We start from the raw sequence: 25,448 nt of genomic DNA on the forward strand, positions 1-25,448 counted from the left end.
AAGGAGACAAAAATCAAGTTTAAGAAACTTGGTCAAATAAGCGCCACGCGCTCTGAACACATCACAGGAAAAACTATCCTATTAGGGGCCTTGTAGAAATTACCTATAGTTTTTAAATTTGAATTTATTCAGAGGTAATTGAAAAATTACGTAAGATGATTTGGGTAGGAGGGAGGGTTTGATACAATTATATTGTTTCATATGAACCAACAAAGTAGTTCAACATTCAACCAAGTAGTTTAATTATCAACCGAAAAGAAAAGAATTCACAACAAACAATGTAAAAATTTATATTTTAATCAAGAAAGCATTTTTATTTTAAATAGAAAACAGTTAAATTAATCTGAAAGGACGAATTTTCAACAGAATAGTTTGAATCCCCAACGAAAAAAAATTATTTTTAACCTAGCAGTTGCATTTTTAACAAAAAAAATTGAATTTCTACTTTCTACTTTCAGTACAGAAAATTAACTTTCAATCAAAAAATTATTTCTATAACTTTCAATTTAAAAAAAGTGTACACCAAACAAAATTAATTTTTAACAAAGAAGTTGAATTTTCAATTAACAATGTGACAGTTAATACTTCGACTAAAATAAGAATTTTAATTTAATTTAAAAAAAATGAATTTAACCAAATGAGACCATTTTATCAACAAAATACTTGAATCATGAACTTAACTCTCGAAACCACACTGGCTTTTACATTAAAAAATGCACCAACTTCAATTTCCTAAAAAAATGATCATTTTGAAAGTTACAGTATAGGACTATTTTTTTATTATTCTAGCATAATTTGAGAGTTTCACATACATGTTTAGCTGAAAATATAAAAAATTAGAAAAGTTACAATTTTCTCGTAAAATTCAATTAAAAAAATTATTTTTCGAAAATTTTTTTAAGATTGTTATAGACGTGAAAAATAGTTTAATTTGTCATAAATTATTTCTACCGGCTCCTAAGTATACCTTAAAATTATTTTAAAAGAATTGAAGAAGTCATTGGATTTTTGCTGTTTTCAATAGTTGTATTTTCAATCAAAAAGGTTAAATTTATACCAAAGAAGACAAATTTGTACAAAGGAACATAAAGTTTCAACTAAGTAGTTAAATTTTCAACCAAACAGATGAATCATCAACGAAAAAAATGTATCCAATTAGTTCAACTTTCGACAAAATATTGGAATTTTCTACGAAATTGTTTAACGTTTGTTTTTCGTGATTCAGCGACGTGAGAATATATTAAGTAAGTAATGTTTTTGATCCTGTACCCCCCCCCCCCCCCCCCCCCTAAAAATTTACGTATTTGTGCATGGCCCTTTAAAACATTAAATAAGTCGGTCAAATTTCCCCACTCGCGCTGTCATTCTCCCTTCTCTTCCTGTCATATCCTCTTCCAATTCTTCAACCCCTTCCCCACTTCCCCTCATAAGAGAAAAGTATGACAGACGGACGGACGGACACTCGCCCGAAATCACCCCACAAAATTGATTCGCTGGCCGACTTGAAATATGCATTAGAATTTGTGCAGTATCAAATTGTTCCTGTCCAAATGGTTCAAAAATCGAAAAATACCAGACTTTAAAATAAAATACATAAAAAAATTATTGTCTTTAAAATTAAAAAAATTTAAACTAGACGTACCTAAAACTTTAAACCTATTTTTATCGGAATCGTATCAGGGAGCGTTCATTAATTACGTAGGGCTTTAGGCCCACACCTCTTCTTTTTTTAGATGTAGAATAATCTTACGTCCATGTTAAAGTTACATACACTTACAATAGAAAAAAGCGTTATGGAGAGGGACGGGGGTGTCTAAAATTTCAAAAATAATTCTTAAGTTATTAATGGATGCTTCCTCTGCCAGTCTAAAGATTTTTATAATCGAATTCGTTCAATCTCACGTAATTTCACATGTTACAAATTGGCAGAAAAATACTAATAGTAATAATAAATTTTTCGCATTTATTTAATCTAGCCGAAATTTGTACTGCTATTATTATAACATAATCACCACGGTAATAAATAAAAACAATATCCTATGAACAAAAATGATTAATAGCGGTCTTTTGATATCATATATAGATAATAAGAGATTTCTAATGCCACTTTTCATCCTTTTAATTTTTTCCCAATTTTTTTCGGGATGAATAAACGTAGCCATTAAACTAAGCAGATGTGTATTCACATAAAAATTATATAAATTCTTATCAAAACCCTAGAGTGGCAGAAAATTTCAATCGAACTTCAATTGAAAACTTCAATAAAAAAAGGCTGATTCACTCAAGTGAAATCCGTGGATAGGAATCGATCACTCAAAGTTGAACTTTGACCGATCTTCTGCCTGAGATACGTATAAGTTGATTGTGCTCTGGGAAAGATAGGGAAGGATAAAATTTTTCGGGGAAGATTGCAGGTCTCTGTACTCTCTGAGAGTAAAGGGTTTGACCTAAATTGTCTCTGGGTGCTTGGAATACATCGTGAGTGGAGTGTGGATACTGGATAGCACGTACTGCAAATATGAGATCTTGTAACACGTTTCACGAACCTAACACCCGCAGTTGCTTTTTCCCGATAACTAAGTTGTGCCGAAGGGTTGTTGAAAAGTAATCGCCTTCAAAATAGATCTATCATCCTATTTTCTTCCTTATTCAATTTCGAAAGAAGCGCTATTCGCTTTCTCAGGCTCCAGTTTTTAAACAAAATCAAAGTCGAGTTTTCTGGTAGTGATTCGCAGTATTATTTCGAATAGTTAAACTTATTTATAAAATAATACATAGTTCAGTTTATAACACAGTAGACCACAGGATAATAAACCGTTATATATAATTATGATTATCAACTTTAGATCAAAATGATCCACTTTTCCGGATCGAAAGTTAATTTTTATAAAACATCATTCATACATGTCAAGTTGCAGTTGTTATACTTTTTATTGAAAGTCGCAGGTTAGTCATTATGACTGAGCTCATATTTCTAAAACAAGAAATGTTTTGGAAAATTTCGAATTTCCGGATGGATGAAAAATATAAATTTTTTTAGTTTTGGCTACAAATCTCTATCGCTCTGCAAATTGATTTGTTTCCATTCTAAAAGGTGGTTCTTTAGATTTATCTAGTTCGGACTCTCACTTCTGGAAGATTTACAATTTCCTAGGGCCAACTGAACATGTTTTAGAGAAAATAGAATTTTCAATACATAGTTAAATTTTCAAAAAGATCAATATCAATTTTATAGGAAGTAATGGAACTTTTAACCAAATTGTTTGATTTTCAATGAAAAAGAGGAATGTCCAACCAAAAAAAATGAATAATTATTCAAAAGAGTGCAATTTAAACTAAACAAGATGAAATTTCTACCAAACGTTAACTTTTACAAAATAGTTCAATTTTTACCCCCCCCCCCCCCAAAAAAACAAGTTTTTAACAAAGGAGTGCAATTTTCAAACAGCGAAAATAATTTTCTAACATAATTAACGAATTTATAAAAAAAATCATTACATTTTGAACCAATTAATGAAATTCTTAACCAAAAAGATTAATTTTCAACCAAAAATAGTTTAATTTTCAACCAAGGAGATGGAGTTTTTAACAAAAGAAATGAATTTAAAAATAAATAATGAATCTTTATCTGGAATAGACAAATTTTTAGTTTAAAAAAAATATTATAGTGGACGTTTGAACTAAAAATAATTCACTTTCAATAAGAAAATAATTGGATTTTTAACCAAAGAGATGAAATTTATACCAAAGTTGATGAATTTTCAATTAAAATGATGAATTTGCAATTAAAATAGTTCACTTTGAAAAATAAACAAAAAAAATTGATTCAGAAGAGAAGAAAATTAAAGGAAACAGTCAAATTTTCAAGCCGAAATGGAAAACTTCCTACAATAAGACAGTTGAATTTTCTATCCACACATATAAATTTTCAGCAAAGAAGTCAACTTTCAATAAAAAAAATTATTTGTCGGCAAGCAAATTATTCAACTCTAGAAATTAATTTCTTCTTTCAACAATGGTTCTGTGTATTTATCTATAGATCCGAATGCTACTTCTGTGAAATTAACAACTTCTCAGGACCTACAAAGAATGTTTCAGATCATTTTCAATTTCAGGCTTGTACCAAAATTAATTTTTATGCTATATTTGGTTATAAATGTCTATGGCTCTGGAAACGTTTTTTTGTTCTTCAAAAACTGTGTTTTTTTAGATTAACGCATAATTATGGAACGAGATTTCCACACGATTTGGATCCAAACAACTTTCATTAAAAAACAAAAAATTTTATGTATAATTACCCCTTCAGAAATGTAAATAAGATTTAAACTCTTATTATCAATAACCTTAAATGAGAATTTTTTGTTTTAATGCTATTTGCAGAATATTTTCAGAATACTCTTAAGATGAATTATATATGCTACATAATAATGTAGTACATTTTTGTATTTTGATCGGAGCCATGATTTGAAAAAGGCGTGAATTTTGATCAAAATAACCGCTTTCAACGGTAGAAAATTTCTTGGGAAACAAAGTTTCGACATTTCAATATGAATCAGTAGTGGATGTGGCATAACAAATGACACTCGAAAGTTCGAATCATTTTGATGGACAAATTTTTAATCAAATACAAAATATAAAATCTGTATAAAATAGTTGCAGATCCTTTTGACCTAATTTCCAGATCGAATTAATCAAATTAAATTTACTGTGAATTTATATTGTTTTAATATTTATACAACTTTTTAATTTCTGAATTCGCAATAAATGTATAAGATGGTTATCTGGTAAAAGCTCTTTTAAACCATTTTCATTTTATAACTCGAGTATTAGTTTAATTTATGGCATGGTTGAAATGAGAAGGTCTCTCCTGGGTATCCGAGTAAAATTTTTGCAGTTTGAATACATTTCAAACTTATTTTCCGTTTCTATTACGGCTTTCTAATGTTATCAAAGCGAAATGGCGCGAGTGTTAAAGACGAACGTTTTACGATGCGCAGTAAAAGATTCAAGAGGATGCAAAGCAAGGGCTATAAACAAACAACTTTAAAGCAATATCTATATATTCTAAAAATGCGAAGAACTAGCCCTTTATCTCTTTCATTCTTTTTTTTTTACTAACATACATCTGAACTTTGAATATAAAATTAGAGAAAAATGTATATGAAACTAAAAATTATTAATCAAATATACCAGAATAGATTTTATATTAAAAAAAAAATATTAAAAAACTGCCTTTGTTCTCTTTCTATATTGCAATATAAAATGTAATTCAAAAGCATAAAGTGTAAAATTTTCAGTCTCGACAAGGTTGGATGTTATTTTCTACTTGAGAACATTTTCTACGTGCAGATGTAATTACAGTGAATGTCATTTCATTGTTTTTCAACGGGTTAAGAATTTCTCATTACGTCGTGAAAACAATGAAAAGAATCTCTTGAGGTTCTTTCAAGCCATAAAATACTTTGTTGAATACGGGCAAAAGTCTCGAATAAACTCTGTAACCTTAGAATTTCGACTCGGATTAAAAATTTCCTAATAATTATAAATTTGATATGAAAATCTTCAAGTATTATTTATTACTGCAGTAATAGAAAAATATTAGAGAAACGAATTTAATTTTTATTCTGCAATTTATTCGGTTGGAAACTGTGAAACTAAAGTGCGATTTTTTGTAGTCATTAATTAATTCTTGACTCTTGAAGTTGGAATCCAAAGTTGTTTAACTTAACCCCTTGTTCAACTGGTACTCCAGTTTTAATACCACCTATAATCTCCACGAGATGTAAGTACTTGATGTTTTATACCCTTAATCCAACGAAGTCAAGTCCTCATTTTACGACTCGAAATCGAAATGTTATTTCCACAGTTCTATCAATTCAAAGAAAAAGTTCATTTAAGCAAACAAAAATTATAGTTTGAGAACAAAATTTAATTATGAGACTTTAATTCAGTAATGTAAATTTTATCAATTATGCTAATGGCCATAATTGGATATTAAAATATAAAAATAGTAGCAAGAAATCTACGCGCGTTCACCTATCAGGTTTTTTATTTCATAAAATGAAAAATATAAGCAATTTAAAAATCCTTTATTCAACAAATGTTTAAATAATTAATTTAAAACACTTTTGAAACAATAATCAATATTAATAACTTCGAATTGAAAGCGTGTGAAATTAAAAAAATATAAAACGACTTTGAATTCAAAAAGGTCTAATTCAAATAATGTAATTTACATTAGGTAACGTTTTGAAAAAGGACTTTCAAAATTTCGAATGGAATCAAGAAGAATTTAACTTATATAATTTATAAATAAAAGCGTTCGAAATTTTTAAACAGAAGATCTTAAAATTGAAAAGTTTCAGGCTAATTTTTTTTAATTTGACAATTACATTAAGAAGTAGTTGAAATTGTATCATTTCTAATTTAAAGCATTCAAAATGAAACAATTTTATTTCGGATTGAAGAATCTCGAAATTTAATGTTTTCATATTAAAATGTCGAAAAGAGGACTATTTCTAAACGTTAAAAATTGAACAGTTTTTACATTAGTATTTTAAAAATTGCATCATTTGAAATTCAAAGAAATTGCAATTATATGATTTCTAATAAAAAACGTTCAAAATGGAATAATTTAAAACTTTAAATTTTGAATTTAAATCATTTTCAATTCGAAGCGATTAAAATTTAACAATTTCAAGTTGAAAAATGCAATGAATGCTTCGAAGTCCAAGTCATATTCAAAGTTATAAATGGTTATTATCTTATAAAACTTAAATTGATTGGATACATTTTTCTAAGATCAAAAGGAAATCGTCATTTTGCCGTAAAAAATGTAAAATTTTGTGATTATGAAACTTTAGATTGGAATTATTCTAAAAAACTTTTAAAGTCAAAAGTAATGTTAAATGACACTAATTAAAAGAGACAAAACTTCTAATCTGGAACTTTGAAACGTAAACGAATCCGAACTTTATTTAGAACTGAAAAAATTAGAATCGCCAAAAATTCGAATATTAAAACGTTTTTGAACTCCAACCCTTTAAAATTTTAATGATTCAAGTCAAATTTAAATCATTTAGAAATTTAATTTATTGATTGTACCTTTTAAAATTAAACAATTTTAATTTTAATATTTAAGATAAAACTTATGAAAGGCAAAAATTAGAACTCAGAACTCTAAAATTAATTAATTTCAAATCGTTTAATTCTTCACACTTCCATTAGAATTATTATTTATTCTTAAGATTTGCCAACCAAACACCTTTAAATGTTAAATGATTCTTTGTTTTGTAAGTTGAGTTTGAAATTCCTAATGTTTTCGAACATTATCAAATAATAAATAATGCAAAATTTAAGATAAAAAATTAATTCAAGTGTTTTTAATTAATTCAAGAATTAAAATTTTTAATAATTCTAAAAACATTGAAAGTTATGTTGTTTCGAATTAAATTAAATTAAATAATTCAAACTCTCGTTTAAAATTGAAATATTCTTAAATTAGGATTTCGAAATTAATACACTAAAAATTTATCATTTTCAAAATTGATATCGCGCTGTTTAAAATTCACTCATTTCAATCTATAAAGTGCAGAATTAATTAATAAATTAAAAATCAATGATAAGGCATTTCTGCAAGAGGATTTTAATTAGCTGCATTGCAGTAGAAATTTCTAAGCCAGTCGAAAAATTTTTCAGGTTTTGAAATAGTTTTCATAGAAATAAAAAAAAAATTCCGTAAGGACAAATTTTCGCGAGCATTTCCCGAGCCAGTGGTCAGCCCATTCATTTACAAAAAAGGTAGTTTGGTTTATTTCGACCAACACTGAGGATGTGGTCGGAGTTGCCAGAAATAGTTTTTACTGGTTAATGGAATTTACGTATATAAAATGTGAAATAGCTTTTTATGCACATTTACACGCGGGAGACAAGGACGATATAAGCGTAGTTATCATTTTCAGTGAAATAATTGCAATTTTACTAGTTTATTTTTACTATAAGTAGTTATATATATTCGGTGAAGCTTCATGTATCAATTTTATAAAAAACAAAATGTTCAAAAAATAGTGACTGTGATAAAAATGTGGAAATCATACATCATGTGTTGTTATTTTTATCTTGCCCGGGTTGAAATTATAAACTTCAATTATTTATTAGTTTTTGTTAATAGAAGATTATTTTTCGTAATTTTTGTAGACATAAGGCGCTATCCATAAATTACGTTACCAATTTTTGGATATTTTTGACGCCCCAGTTCTCCAAGAAAAATAACTTTTCTGCCATAAAAGATTATTTTGTAATCCAGAAGGATGAGTTTTCAACAAAACAGTCGAATTTTCGGCCTAAAAATACGACTTTATCAAAATAGATTTTAGTTGAAATAGTTTGAAAGGAATAACTAAATGACTAACTATTCCTTAGTTGAATCCTCAACCAAAAAGATAATTTTCCAACAAAAAAATTAATTCTCTAAGCCAAACGAATTTTTTTAAACAAAATACACTAAGTTTCCACTCATAGTTGAATTTTCTACGTACAAAGGTTAAATTTCTAACCAAAAACAGAATAGTGAGATTTTCAGTTAAAAAATTAATTTTTAACAAATATAACAATTAGTTGAATTTTCAACAAAAGAAGATTAATTTTGAAAAAAATATTAACAATTTTAATCAAAAAGATGAATTTTCACCAAGAAGATTAATGTTCTACCAAAAAACAGAAGTTTTGAAGAAAATACATCAACTCTTTACAAAATTGTTGAATGATAAAGCCAAAAGGATGAATGATTTATGAAACAATTTAATTTTCAACCCAAAAATAAAATGTTGTGACAAAAAAGTTAATTTTTTACTAAGATTGTTCAATTTTTATAAAAGCAATTTTAGTTTTAACTAAATAGTCGAATTTTCAACTAAACTGATGAATCTTGAACCAAAAAACTTAATAAAAAAAGGATTTTAACTTTAAACCTAGTAGTTGATTTTTCAGCAATTGCATTTTTAAACAAAGAGGGTGAATTATAAACCAATAAGATTAATTTTTCATTAAAAATAAGATTTTCCAACAAAACAGTTAAATTTTCAACAAAAGCGTTAAAATTTCAATTAAAAGCAGAAATCTTTAAAAAAAAGAATTTTTAACAAAAAATTTTAATTTAAAATAACCTGTTATATCATCAGAGATGGTACTTTACTAACCGTAGACAACCCTTTAAACCATGAAGGCAGAAAATCTATACAATATCGATCAAGCTAAGAATCTTCAATAACAGAAAATGCTCACCGTCTAATCAGACTAGATAGAAAATAATATTTCAAATTAAAATTGAAATTATTTTTTGAAAAAAAGATCCTACTCCTTCTTCACTCCATTGGGAATCGAACCACAAAACTGCTGATTTCCGGTCAGGTGCTTTTCCAATTAAGCTATTAGAGGGATCAGAATAAGAAAATAACGCTAATTTTTAGCTGGGTGTCAATGGTACAAGTAATTATTTTAAAGGAATCTGTTATATGCTTTAAAATATATTCCTTTATATTCCTTTATATTCCTTTAGAATAATTACTTGTACCATTAACACCTAGCTAAAAATTAGCGTTACTTTCTTGAATTAATAGTTCTTATTCTGAACCCTCTAATAGCTTAATTGGAAAACACCTGACCGGAAATCAGAAGTTTCGTGGTTTGATTCCCAGTGGAGTGAAGAAGGAGTAGGATCTTTTTTTCAAGAAATAATTTTAAAAAAAATGTTGACATGCAACACAAATAGTTACACTTTTAACCAAAGAAATTAAAATTTGAAAAAGTAGTTTAACTTTCAATCAAAGCTGAATTTTTTAACCAAAGAAGGTAACTTTTTAAGAAAATAGTTGTATTTTCAATAAAATAATAAAATCTTCAATCGAATACCAGAATTTTAACAGATGAATTCCGAACTAAAATTATAATTGCAGACTTTGGGACTAAAATTAATGAATTTTTTAAACTGGGTTCCAACAATTCAATTCGAATTTAAGCCTAAGGCGATAAAAAGGAGAAAAGGGTAAGTTTCTTGAAAAAAGTGTCAATTCATCATTATAAAACGTACAGAATGACAAAATACCATTTTCTTATGATTCACTAACATCATTATTCGTACTGTTCATGCTTTTTACAATTTTCAGCAAATAATTTTGTAAGGTTTAATTTTATCAAATTCACACGTAAAACGCATAATTTTGCACTGTATAAAAATGGATGTTTTTCTGAAAAATGTAGAGGAGTAATTTTAAATATTAATCTTAAAAGCTTTCTGCAACTTGTGAGTATCAATATAAATGAAAATTCCGTCTTAAATATTCTGAAGAAGGAACTCAAAAAATGAAATTGATAAAAAAAACTAAACTGTAGATGATTTGGTACTAGAATTTTTTTATACATCAGATTTTACAGTAGCAGCCATAGACTCTTCTACCCACAATTGCCAGTTTTTCTTTTTAAAGTTCTCACCACTGCAACTCTCTCTTTCAAATCTTTTCCTACTTTCAAAAATTCCATCCAAAGCGATTCAACTTGTGAACAAAAACTTTTCTGCCAACTCCATAAAGAGGTTATGACAAACAAGAAAAGAGATTCAAGTTCGATTAATAAACTTCACGACAAAACTTAGGTTTAAAATATTATCAGTCATGTTCAATAGTTTATTTTCGTTCTAAGATATCGTTGAATAATTATTTCTGAAAATAATAAAAAAAAATCACAGATTTTATGAGAAAATTCAGTGTCTCATTTGACCATGTATGCTCATCCCTCCTCTGTCTCTTCTAATTATGTAGATGTTTTGAAAAACTACATTGGTTAAAATTATATTTTATATATCGATTCTGTTGCTATCCAGATGATATAGAATGGGTGGTAAATATCGCTTTCTCTTTTATCATCTTCCAGCTCAACAAATTTTTGATAATTTACTCTTGGAAATCCAGCCATTTATTCTGTACAGCATGTTTCGTATAAGTCTGGTTAAGGGAAGAGAGATATGTCATATCTAGATGATGCTATTATCATACAATAGTCAGAACTCAGAAGAGAGTGCACAAAAAGAGAAAAAAAAAACAAGATAGTTTCTAAGCCCGGTATTTCAGTGGTGAAACCTTCAAGATAACAAAATGTCTGGTCGTTGGTCGCAATAATTCTTACACCCGAGGAAAAAGAGTTGCAAGGTCTCACATAAATCTGCAGATAGGGGTTTTGTTCTACAAATATTGGGTGCAAACAGATTTTTTTCATTTGACTTTAAAATTAAAAGAAAACTGTTTAAAAAATTTTTAAACTACTCTAAGCAACCTTAAGTTTGACTTTCCAGAGAAAAGATCAATAATAAGAAAAACAGAGAAAATATCAAGAAAGATCACTACTTACAAGGAGACCCTTCCCCCCAACCCGACCTCACCGATTTTTAGAATTTTTGCATATTTTGTAGTATGCCGACATCTATTTTTAAGGGGTGAATCTTAAGATAGCAGGTATATTTATGACCCAAGGAGTTGCAACCCTTATTTTATATTCTAAAAAATTACATTTGTTATGAATATTTCTATCATGAATATCAGGGTTTGTTACAAGATTTTTCAAATAACGACCCGCAAGTAAGTACTGTTAGCTATCCTTAAACGCTTAAAGTGATGGACCACATGTAAATTTTGAGAAAAAAAATTTCTGTAGATTTATTCGTGTAAACAGAATGTGAATTGTAACGAATGAAAATGAATAACAAATTTTTTGCAAGAGTAGTATTAAAGGGGTGAAAAGTTACTCCCAACAGTGGATTATCCAATGTAACAGCTCGAAATCTAATTAATATTTGTTAATAAAACTGATTAAAATTCTTTTTTATAAGAAACCCCATCCCTTTGTCTTTCCTTCTTATAGTTGAGTTACATTTTTAATTATAATTCATTATATATTAATCAAATTAAGGGGTAGTTAACAGTACTTGGGGGTGATTATTTGAAAAATCCTGAAACATACTAAATCAAATATTCGATACTGTAACAAAAATGCTTTTCTTAATTTAAAAAAAAATCTATAACCTGATTCTAATGTTAAAAATATTAATAAAAATGTAGTTTTTAAAATATAAAACAACGGTTGGAAACCCTTGGGTCATAAATATGCTTACTATCTTAGGCTTCTTATAACAAATATTTTTTACTTGGTTTTATTAAAAAATATTCATTGAATGCCGAGATATACAAAGAAAATAATTTTTAAGGGAAAAATTTGGGGGTGGTTTTCACTTCTTAATGGTGGATGTCGGCACATCAAAAAATGCGTTTCTCTTATTTTGTTACGTACTACAAGATACCCAACAATCATCCAAATCGGTGACTTCGGGCGAGGGATCGAATTCATACACTGATTATTCATAAAAATATTCATAAAAAATGTTGTTTTTCAAATATAAAATAAGGGGTGCAACCCCTTAGATCATAAATATACTTACTATCTTAAGCTTCTTTTGAAAAAAACAATTTCCACTTAATTTTATTCAAAAATATCCATTAGATGCAGACTATTTTTAAAGAAATGATCGAATTCACGACAAAACAGTTGAATTTTCGACCCAAAAAAACGACTTTTGAACAAAGTACATGAATTTTCTAACTAGCAGTTGAATTTTTAACCAACAATGATTAATTTTTAACTCAATAGTTAAATTTTCTACCAATAAAATTATTTTTCCATCAAAAAATATTATTTGTCAACAAAAAAGTTAATTTCATACAAAATAGGCAAATTGTAAACATAATGCTTAATTTTCAAATCAAAATAGATTTTAGCTGAAATAGTTTGAAAGGAATAACTAAATAACTAACTATTCCTTAGTTAAATCCTCAACCAAAAAGATAATTTTCCAACAAAAAAATTAATTCTCTAAGCCAAACGAATTTTTTTAAACAAAATACAATAAGTTTCTACTCATAGTTGAATTTTCTACGTACAAAGGTTAAATTTCTAACCAAAAACAGAATAGTGAGATTTTCAGTTAAAAACTTAATTTTTTACAAAAATAACTGCATTTTTAACCAAAGTGGTGGATCTTACAAATATTCACTTACAAATAAGTATTTCCACTTTCAAGCAATTAGTTGAATTTTCAACAAAAGAAGATTAATTTTGAAAAAATATTAACAATTTTAATCAAAAAGATGAATTTTCACCAAGAAGATTAATGTTCTACCAAAAAACACAAGTTTTGAAGAAAATACATCAACACTTTACAAAATTGTTGAATGATAAAGCCAAAAGGATGAATCATTTACAAAACAATTAAATTTTCAACCCAAAAATAAAATTTTGTGACAAAAAAGTTAATTTTTTACTAAGATTGTTTAAATTTTATAAAAGCAATTTTAGTTTTAACTAAATAGTCGAATTTTCAACTAAACTGATGAATCTTCAACCAAAAAACTTAATAAAAAAAGGATTTTAACTTTAAACCTAGTAGTTGATATTTCAGCTTTTGCATTTTCAAACAAAGAGGGTGAATTATAAACCAATAAGATTAATTTTTCATTAAAAATAAGATTTTCGAACAAAACAGTTAAATTTTCAACAAAAGCGTTAAAATTTCAATTAAAAGCAGAAATCTTAAAAAAAAAGAATTTTTAACAAAAAATTTTAATTTATAATAATCTGTTATATCATCAGAGATGGTACTTTACCAACCGTAGACAACCCTTTAAACCATGAAGGCAGAAAAGAAGGCAAAAAGCAGTTGAATTTTTAACCAACAATGATTAATATTTAACTCAATAGTTAAATTTTCTACCATTAAAATTATTTTTCCATCAAAAAATATTATTTGTCAACAAAAAAGTTAATTTTATACAAAATAGGTTAATTGTAAACATAATGCTTAATTTTTAACTAAATAGTCGAACTTTCTTACGAAATAGTCGAACTTACAATGAAAAATATCAATTTTGAAATCGATTTTGAAACCGAAAAATTTAATTTCAAAAAAACATCAATTTTAAATAATAATAAAAAAGCAATTTTAAACATAAACTAGAACATACTTTTTCAGGAAAAAATGAGTTATCAGCCTAAAAAGAAAAATTTTTTAACAAAATAGTTCAATTTCAATCAATGAGATAGATTGCCGACTAGAATTATAACTTAAAAAATAAGAACTTTTAACGAAAGAGAGCAACATTAAACTGTTACCATTTATTTTAAATTGGTAACATAGTTTATGGACGGCATCTAATTCGGTTTATGGAAAATATTGTTTAAATAGTTGATTTGAAAAAATAACTAACATTAAATGAAGTACATGAGTAACAAAACTATCTTTGTTCTTTTTTCTCTTTTATATTTGAACAATTTATAGTTGTTTAAGGAATCTTAAAATAAATTTACCAAGTATATCTACTTAAAAAATGCATGAAAAGAACTATGGGTTATCAATTTTTATTGGAGTAATAGAGTCAAAACTGTAAACATTTTACCATGTAAAACTATAAAAAAAGTTGAATTTTTCACCTTTGTCAATGACTACAGATAAGCCTATCAAACCGACTGCCATTTGAAAATCAATAACTATTTTATTTAATAATTTTGGAACTGTTAGTAATTAAAGATATCGAGGCCAACTCCATTATTATAAATATTTTAAGAATGTATGGCCAAACAATATTTAGATACAGTTTATTTAATGTGAATTTAAAAAATTTAAGATGATGGGGTTTCAAAAATTAATAATATTTATTAGAGATATATAATGGCGATAAGATTTTTGTCTCAATTTGTGCTAAGTTGCTTTAGTAGGTGATCTGAATTTTACAACAACGCAAAGATTGGAAAGTTATAGTCGCTGTTTAGTGTTTAAGAGCATGCCGTACAGTTTCAGACTTTAAATTGCAAGCTTGTAATTTAATTTAAAACTTTTGCTTTGTAATTATGTTACAGACCCTGCTGGCAGTGAGGTGAAATTCGACAGTCACGGAGATGGACTTGCACGCTATGAAATTCTCAATTTTCGGAAAATGAACCTCAGCAGTCCTAACGGATATCATTACAAGGTAAAATAAGAAAAAAATTACTATAAAAATTATTTTTTTATAACTCAATGATTTAAAAAAAATATTTCACGAAATAACATTGAATTAAGAATGAACCACCCGTGAAAACTGATAAACTTCAGGAAATTTCATTAAATCTGAAGAGCTACACAAAGAGAGAGAGAGAGGGGGGGAGGGGGCGTAGGTGCAATGGCTTTTGTGTGCCTATCTGAAATCTGATTAAATCTTTCATATACTGAGAAAACTATATTTTGATGATTTAATAGATTTTTTTCTATATAAACATTTGTTTATCACATCAGGGAAAATTTTCAAATTCAACACTTTCAAATCGAGTTGTTTTAAAGTAAATTACTAAAATTATATAATTTTAAATTTTGAGCAACCAAAGTAGAGTAATCTAAAATATCGTTGCGACGTACTACGTATGTATTCTCTATGGTTGTATTAATTTGCGCTTATTTTAAGAGCATTTTTCTTCCGCTTGATTGTTAAATTAATTATCTTTCTCATAAAGGGATGTTTTTCTCTTAAAAAATAGCTAATGAATACTTTCAATATATATTCGATATTGATATAACGATATTGATAGGTTATGATGGGTCATGAAAGGTTCTTCAATTAGGAATTCGATGCAGCTCGAATACGCGAACAAGTATACATCATATACATTAATGTTGCATTTCCAATATTAAAAAAGTTTTTCTCATATTAACAAGATGAATAATATGTCTTTTTAAAAATTTATATATCGGTACTGCGGTCAATAGGTCATTCAACGAGTCTCGATGATGCGAGCAAACATGTCAGATACTGTAATAGTATATTCCCAATATCAACAAAGTTTTTCTCATGTAAACAGAATACATTTTTTTTTAAACTTCACAAATCGGTATTGATGGGCATAAATGATTAAACAATAGGCCAATAGATGCATCCCGAAGATGTGAAGAAATATACTAGATGTCGTATTATTATATTTTAAATCTAAAAAAAAAAATTCTTAAGAATAAACGATTTTTTGTAAACTTCATAAATCGGTACTGGTGAGTTATAAAAGGTTCAACAATAAGTCGTTCGATTTTCAGTCTTAAAATTTACCTATAGTATTATACTTAAATGATTTTAATTAAAATTATTTTTAGAAAAAGAGACTAAAACTGGATATTAAAAAAGGGACCAAGAATGAAAAAATAACTCACTGGACAGGCTTAATAATCATTCCCAATTGTAGACTTTCAAATTTTCAATATTTCAAATAAAAAATTGAAAGAGGATAAAAATTCGATTTGTCAGTTGCAAGCTATCAAAACAAAATTTTGAAATAAAAAATGGTTGAAATAGTACAAAATTTTCCATTGAAATTTTAAAGAATTTGTAAAAAAAAAACTCGTTCAATATATTGCTTACTCATAGAGGGAGATTATCACGACCTAAATTTTCAAAAATACTTTTTTGACATATTTCGATATAATTCGACCGCATGAGCTCGAAAATATAATTTTCAAAAAATGTTCGTATGTTTGTGTGTATGTATATTTGTTTCCGTTGATCATGTATCGAAACTTAAAAGGGCTATGGTCCCGAAAGATCGTAGCAAGATAAGCATGGAGTGGGTGTCCCCGCTCAAATGTGATCCATATTTGCGAAGATAAGTGTTTATCCCTATAAGATAAATTCACCCCAAGAATCAACTCAAAAAATGTTTTGTTACTAGTTACAAACAAAATTTGAAAAATAAAAATACCTCGAAAACGGTATTACCCTTTAAGATCCGAATTATGGATTTTGAACACGTTTTTGTTACATATGCTATAGAGGGTACTAAAGAGGTTGTCAAGCAAATTCAAGAACCAATTCCGTTTATTATAAGGGGATACAAAAATATAAAATTTTTTAAATATTTGTATCAAAGGAAGTACGTTCTGTACGAGAAAATGTATTTTTAATCGAATAATGCTTTTGTGTTTGGGTTTTATTACACTATTACTTATATATTATGGCGTCATAAGCCCAAAATTAAATTGACCCCTCATTATCATAGAATTGCATACATATGGGGGACAAACAAGTAGTTTTTATTTTTCAAATGTGAAGTAATGCTTCGATCATTTCCTCAAATATATATGTTTAAAATTTGAATGCGATCATGACTTAAGGAAAAAATGGTTAGTGCACCAAAAGTACTTGCTTTCAAAAAAAAAAAAATTAAGAAGTTTAATAATTTTTTTATCCCCTTATACTAATCAGATTTGGTTTTTTGAATGTTTTCAAACCCCTTTAGTACCCTCTATAAAATACATTTTAATCATCAAGATCAGTTAAATCTTTCAGAAGCACTGGGAACTTTAGATCCCAAAAACATAATCAAAATTCATAATTTCAGGTCTTAAAGGGTTAAGCAGTTTTTGCGGAAATTCGATTATTTGATTTTTTTAAATTTGTATAACTTTTGAAAATTATTTTTTAGTTGACATTTGGGCTGAATTTATTGTATAGGGGTAGACACTTATCCCCGCAATATAAATCACATACGAGCGGGGGGACACAGACCATGTTTGTGCTGCTACGGACTTTAGAAGAATTTAATGTAGCTTCAATTAATACCCATGTCTGATTCTTTTTGGATATTTAAAATACAGCAATACGATATCTAGTGTATTTGCTCGCGTCTTCGAGACACATCGACCTTCCCAGTGTTAAAATGACTCACCAGTATATGTATGGAACCACACTGTTAAAAATGTTTGGAATTCCACAAAACTTCTATCTGTCTTCTACCATACAAGCGTAAGCTGAAATTGAAAACGTGGTATTGGAATGACCAAATTTCAATACATGTATTGTAAGAGTAGTAAATCGTGAAGTCACCTCCAACATTCCAGAACATGTATTAGAGCGTTCGTAAAACGAAAATTCACCAAATTCATGGAACTCCTAGAAATTACGAAATTCATGAAATTCGAGGAATTGATGACATTGGCAGAATTCACGGAATTTATGGAAATGAAGTAATTCTCGAAATTTATGGAATTTTCGGAATTTAATGAAATTTACAGAACTGACGGAACTCGTAAAATTCATTAAATTCAAGGAACTCACGGAAGTTATTGAATTTATGGAATTTATGGAATTCAAAGAATTTGTGAAATTCAAGCAACTCACGAACTTAATGAAATTCAAGGAATGCCAGGAATGATCGAAATTACCTAAATTAACGGAATTCGTGGAATTGAAGGAATTTACGGAATTAATAGAACTCAAGGAATTAGACAAATTTGCAGAATTCACGAAAATGATGAAATTCATGGAATTCACGAAATTGAATGTACTCACGGAATTCATGAAATTTACGGAACTAATAGAATTCAAGGATTTCCAGGAAACCATAACATTTTCGGAATTTACAAAATTCATGGAATTGAGTGAATTTACGGAATATGCTTAATTTGTGGAATTCTTTTAATTCAATGAATTCATGGAAGTAATGGAACTCATAGAATTCATGGAACTCGCAGAATTTATGGAATTAATTGATTTCGAGGAATTCATGGATTTCGTGGAATTCACGGAATTCAATGTATTTACGGAATTCGAGTGATTCATGGAATTCATGGAATTCGTGAAATTCATAGAATTTAAAGACACTTTATATTGAAATTTACGAAGATCGTTCTTCAGTTTTTAATTTTTTTCAATGTCTTAGAATTAAAAAATCATTTAAAAAGTAAAGTTATCTTATAAAAAGACACTTAAGGGAATGCCCAGCAAACTTTCACGCCAAAATATTTAAAAGCTTCTACGCAATAAAAAATTAAGTTTGGGGTCTTCAACGACCCAATAAGGAACTCCGCGTTATGCCAAAGTAAGGGAAACTTTCAGGGCGAACTCATTAAATTTCATTAACTCATTGAATCTCATGGATTCCTTAAATTTGGTGAATTCTATGAATTTTACGATTTCCTTGAATTTCGCGAATTAGTTTCATTGCGCAAACCGTTCTAATTTCGCAAATTCCATGTATTTCTTGAATTCCGTGATTTCCAATGAATTCTGCGTATTCCGTTGAATATCGTGAACTTAATTGATTCCGTGCATTACATGAATTCTCGAATACCATCAATTCCGAGAAGTCAATGAATTTCGTGCATTTCTGGAATTTCATGAATTCCTAGAGTTTCCGTTATTGTTTATTATTGAATTAATTCCGTAAATTCCTTGAATTCTGTGAATTCCTTGATTTTCATTAATCCTTTGGATTCCATGAATTTCTTGATTTCCTTAAACTTAATAAATTGCTTGAATTCCGTAAATTGCATGAATTCCGCGAATTCCATGAGTTCTGTAAATTTTTTGAATTGCATAAATTCCATGAATTCTGTAAATTCCTTAAATTCCGGTAATTCCATGAATTCTTTGAATCTCGGAAAATCCTGTCCTTCTGTATATACCGTGAATTCATCGCATTTCATGAATTCCTTAAATTCCGTGAATTCATGAATTCCTTAAAATAAATACATTTTTCGCTTCAATAGGTATCGAGATATCCAGCCGCAAGTATAATACAGAAATGTTACTGTCTCCTGGACTTGTATAATAAAATTCCAGTACATGTAAGGTATCATACCAATGCCAGCATTTGGAAACTGCATTATGTATTGTAGTGTTAACTTACGTTTCGAAAATAAACTTCGAATACATGTAGTGGAAGTTTCAAACAGAAATTTTGAACAGTGTAGTATACCAGTATGGAATTTAAAAAAATGGTTTATTCCGTTTATATAAGAAAAACTTTCTTAAGGTTCAATATATAACAATACGGTTTCTCGTCTATTTGTTCGCATCTTCGAGACGCATTGATTGACTAATTGAACAACTACATTGAAACTCTGAGACTGGGAAGATTTTGGGGCTAGAGGAGGTGGGGAATTACCCAGTAGGGCGGAGATACAATGATGAAATTAGTCGAATCGTTTGGGCTGTGAAAAAAAATTTGTGGGTGGACATCCGAAAAAATTTAAAAAAATTATTTTTGATATCGGTTAATATCTACTGTTCCCTTTTTTTATTTAAAATTTCAAAAATTTGAAAAATCCTAAAAATTGATCGAGTACTTCAATAATGATGGCGAGTTTTTTCTGTGTACAGTTTTTACTACGGAATGATAATAAAAAAATTTAATAAATTTTTTGCTTAATTTAGAATTTTTTGAAAATGGAAAATAAACATGTTTTTTTTTGGATTGAGTCCTATGCACACATTAAAAAAAAAGTTGAATATGATGTTTCAAGCGTTCAAATATTGTCGGTTTCCTTTTTTTGAGCGATTTTGTCGACTTGCTCATTATCAAAGGAAGTTTTTTGGCAATTTTCAGAACGATTCAATTAAAATTGACGAAAATATCCATTTTACAAGAAAGCATGTCACGCCACCAACGATAGCTGCGCGAGAACTCAGCACCATCGGTCAACGTGCTAGCCGCTGGCGGCGTGGCATGTTTTCTTGTAAAATGAATATTTCCGTCAATTTTAACTCAATCGATCTAAAAATTTCCAAAAAACTTCCTTAAATAATAATTAAATAACAAATAATAATAAATGTAGCATATTTAAGATTTTAGAAAACCTTATTTTTCTTCGTTCTATTTAATATTTCTATTTTGGTAATGGTTATTTTCATATCAGAAAAAATTTAATGATAGAAAAATAGGAAATAAATACAAGACATTTTCTATTATTATTATAATTTTCATATTTTCAAATTAGAGTAATTATCAATGTTTTTTAAGAAGAAAATGCACAAGGAATCAAAGTTTTTCAAGGATGTCGCGGCACTCACCTATCCTTGAAATATTCGCTTCCGAATTATAAAGATTGACATAAAATTTTTTTTCATATAAAAAACAATGTTAAAAGTTAACATTTTGGCTTGATTTAAATCAACTTAATAGTCAATTTTTAAAAATTGACAAAAAATATCGGCAATAAGAATTTAGCGCAGACTTTCAGGCTACAAACTCAGGCGCTACTACCTGATCTAATGACCTATTACTAGAAGGAATATAAATTCAAATAAATTTGCGATGGAAGTAGTTTCTCCTTGTGAGAAAAAGATTTGGTTGCGATAGAAGCAAAAAAATATTTCTGTTTTTCCCAAAAAATTATGCTTTTTTTTAACAAAACTTGTATTGACTTCAAGAGACGTTTTTTATAAATAACCAAAATATTTGATCGCTCCAATCTGCGAATACTGGATGCAGTAATGAGCCAATTTAATTGAATTTATTATTCTTATTGCAATAATTGTAAGTATTGACAATTTCCCAATGGGTTAAAATCTATAAACTATCTAAAACAAAAACTATCTAAATCGTGGATTTAATTTCTCAGAACAAATAGAAGAATAACCCAAATTGTGATTGGAATAACTACTGACGGGATTTCCAGTATTCTCACTAAAGATCTCATACAGTCCATAATCTCTGAAAAGAACCATTTCAGGTGCCTTACGCCTTAGGGTTTAATCGATCACTGTCTATATCCACCTCCATTTCCAAACAATCAACCAACCCCAGTAGAAATAAAAGCAATCGTTCATTTCCGTCGCAATCGGATTTCTGAATTATTCATATCCACAATTCTCCTTTTCATTTCCAGGTGGTGGGCAGGTGGTTAAGTGGCGGATCCCTTGAGATTCAAACAAATGAACTCGTATGGGCACGTGGCGTGAAAGACATTCCGATATCAGCGTGCTCATTACCCTGCGAACCGGGGATGATTAAGAAGCAACAGGGTGACACTTGTTGCTGGGTTTGCGACCTATGCGAAGAGTACGAGTATGTCTTTGACGAAATGACATGCAAGGATTGTGGTCCAGGCAGATTACCACATCTTGATAAGAAAGGCTGTTATCAGCTGCCCATCAAGCATATCAGGTGGACCAGTGCGTTCGCAATAGTGCCTGCGGTGATATCCTGTTTGGGAATCGTGACTACCCTTGGCGTGGCAGGGTTGCTCTTCAAGCACCGAGACACGCCAGTGGTTAGGGCATCCGGAAGGGAATTAACGCTCATCCTCCTGGCTGGTGTTCTCTTCTGCTATCTGAATACATTCCTCCTTTTGGCAACCCCCACAACAGCCACGTGCGTCCTTCAAAGGTTTGGAGTTGGGGTCAGCTTTAGTGCTGTTTATGGTGCTCTGCTGACCAAGACAAATAGGATTGCAAGGATCTTTGACTCAGCTAGAAGGTCTGCTATGCGGTTAAGATACATCAGTCCTACCTCTCAAGTCTGCATTGCTGCTGCTCTAATTGCCTTTCAGGTTAGTTATACTTTCTTATCAAAGCTGGAATATCTTGTTATAATTGAGGATAACACATCAAAGGAAATTAAACCACATTTGATCGAAAATTAGATTATTAAATAGAAATTTCGCAGTTATTCAAATCGGCATTGAAGTGGCCAGAACAAATAAAATATTTTTGTAGATGTTTTCTTTCCCCATATTTTTATTCATGAGGTTTGAAAACAAGTGTGCAATTTTGGATAAATGAACAAATGTTTAACTGAATGTTTATTAAGTCAAGCAATGAAAATTGGTGAGAAAAATGAATTTTTTATTCACAATATGCGATTGAACATTTCTGCATCATTTGATTAACAAGTTATTCTTTCCTAAACTATTTATGAAAAATTGATGAAAATTTTAGGTGATGGTGAAAAATGAATGCAATTAACAATAAAATTCTGAACATCATTCTATTTGTTATTGCTGCTAATTTATATAATTTTTAAAACAACAAATGCCGATTTTGCCCTGTTCTATATACGGAATTTGAGAATATTTTCAAGTAGTAATAAGTCTAAACGCTTAAGATTCAGAAAGCATTTCAATTTTTCTGTGATCGCTCTTTGGGTTAATGGTAAATCTGTAGCCGCGTGCTGCAGTAACCGCTTATCAGTGGACTCAAACCGAATTTTGGGATTTTCCGTAGCTCAGAATTTTTGGGCTTTTTAGGCACCAATTGAAATTTTCGGACCCCTTTCCTTCTTTCAAAAAATTCATTTTCTTGTGGAGGTGGTATCTTAAATTAACACAGCACCTCCACTTCCTAAAAGCACTAAATAATACAAATTTAATTCTACCAGAATTTTGGACAACAAAAATTTCCTCAAAAAAACCCTTAAATTCGAAAATCGAACCCCTACAAAAATCGGAATTTTAAAATAATTTAATCACGGAATATTTTCGGGCTTTTCTTAGTGCTTCCAGAAAATACCCACTCCGGTTTTTCGGTCCCTACCCTTAATATAAATAATTAATCCCTTTATAACACGCAGATATGAAATTTTCAAAAAATAATCCTTTTGACAATTTTACACTGTCAATAGTCTCTGATTTTTGGGCTCATCGAAAATACCCACTATGAGTTTCGCGCTTTAACCATTAACATCAAAAGTCAGCCCCTCTATACCACGTAAACATAACTTTGTGAAAAAATAATCTTTTTGAGAATTTCACACCGTCAATAGTCTGATTTTCGATATCCTCGAAAATACTCATTCCGATTTTTAGGCTCTAAACCTTATTTTCAAAAATAAACTGCTATGTATCACGTAGATATGACTGTCAAAAAATATCGTTTGTGAGAATTTTAGAAGGCCATTAGAGTCTCTGATTTTTGAGATACTCGAAAATAACCACTGCGATTTTTGGGTTCTAGGCCTTATTGTCAAAAATTAACCCCTTTGTAACACGCAGATATGTAAAAAGGTTATTTGTTCGCAAAGTCATATCTGCGTGGTAGAGAGGGGTTGATTTTTGACTCAAGAGTTGGAACCCAAAAATCCGAATGGGTGTTTTCTAGGAGCCTAAAAATCAGCGACTATTTTCACTGTAAAATTCTCAAAAATGTTATCTTTTGACAAATTCATATCTAAGTCGTACAAAGGAGTTAAATTTTGACGCTAAGGGTTGGAGCCCAAAAATTGCAGTGGGTATTTTCAAGGGGCCAAAACATGAGCGACTATTGACACTGTAAAATTCTCAAAAATGTTATCTTTTCACAAATTCATATCTAAGTGGTACAAAGGAGTTCTATTTTGACGCTAAGGGTTGGAGCTCAAAAATCGGAGTATTTTCTGGAAGCTCCAAAAAGCCCAAAAATAGGCTACGATTAAATTACCGAAAAATTCTAATTTTTTTAAGAGTCTTGATTTTGGAAGTTAAGGGTTGTTTTAGGGACTTTTTTTGGATCTCAAGAGCTCAAAAAGCCCAAAATCCTATTGGAATTCAGACCCAATTAGAAATTCTCAGAGTTAAATTGTTGAGACAATTGTGGTTCTTAATTTTTTAATTGTCTTCTCAGAAGAACAATAGATAAACAAATAAAGTGACAGAATTGACCATTTCAACTTTGCTAATTTTTATCTCGAGAAAAAGTACAAAAAGAAATTCAGTATCAGCTGAAATTATTGCATTTACACTTACATTACAGACACAATACTGATAATATTCAACGTAATCATTAAAAAAAAAATTTATAAATAAACATGGTGATAAGCAAATGATCTAAAAATGAGTTTTTCTCATAACTCAATTGATTTTTCTGGCCAAAAGTGATTCATAATCTTCTTTAAAGGCATTTATATGCATCGAGTTTCATAAAACATTATTATTATAGATGCTGAATAACAATTTATTTAGAGAAATGTGTTAAATGGCCGTTTTCTTGTAGAGAAAACATTTTATCTTCAATTATTATTGGAATCATATTTATAATAATGATTAACAAACGAATTTCTTAAAAAAAATTTTGATGTGATTGCTGTAACCATCTTTTTTAAACTATAAACAAATATTTATCATTCTTACGTACAAAAGAGACGTTTTTTAATTAAACTTATTCGACAATAAACTAAAAATGATTAAAAAACTGAATATAAAACATTAAAAAACAATTTGCGTAATTGTTAAAAATAATTTAGATCAGGAAATGTCACAACCTGCCATTTGATCTATAGAAAAAGGCTATTTCTTGTTACAAGGCTGGTCTACAATTTATTAATATTGGTGATAATTAATAAATAAGTAATTAACTCAGTAAGTGACCGCTTTCATAATGTTTAAACAAAACATCTCTATATGCATTATGAAAAATCTTAGGCACTAGTATGAAATAAATCATATTTTTTATGAGAAAAAACATCAGTAAGAATTTTGTTGTAAAAACTGTTTATAATAATTAAGTTAAATATTATTAGAACTATTTCTGTTCTATAAATGCAGATGCAATAATTTCAGCTGATAGGGAGTTTTTTTCTATATTTTTTCCTGACATAAAAATTCACAAATCTGAAACGGCTAATTTTATTACTTTATT

At 28.9% G+C, this 25,448-nt stretch overlaps 1 protein-coding gene across 1 annotated transcript in view; it reads left to right on the top strand.

Moving 5' to 3' along the window:
• Positions 1-25,448, top strand: part of LOC117175258 (metabotropic glutamate receptor) — a 57,636-nt gene that overhangs the window by 4,612 nt on the left and 27,576 nt on the right. Inside the window, exons 2-3 of the mRNA XM_033364953.1 lie at positions 14,956-15,068; positions 21,725-22,387. Coding sequence (XP_033220844.1) covers positions 14,956-15,068; positions 21,725-22,387 — 776 coding nt within the window. The remainder of the gene's footprint in view (positions 1-14,955; positions 15,069-21,724; positions 22,388-25,448) is intronic.

This window comes from Belonocnema kinseyi, chromosome 6, assembly GCF_010883055.1.
Source record: "Belonocnema kinseyi isolate 2016_QV_RU_SX_M_011 chromosome 6, B_treatae_v1, whole genome shotgun sequence".
NCBI lineage: Eukaryota > Metazoa > Arthropoda > Insecta > Hymenoptera > Cynipidae > Belonocnema > Belonocnema kinseyi.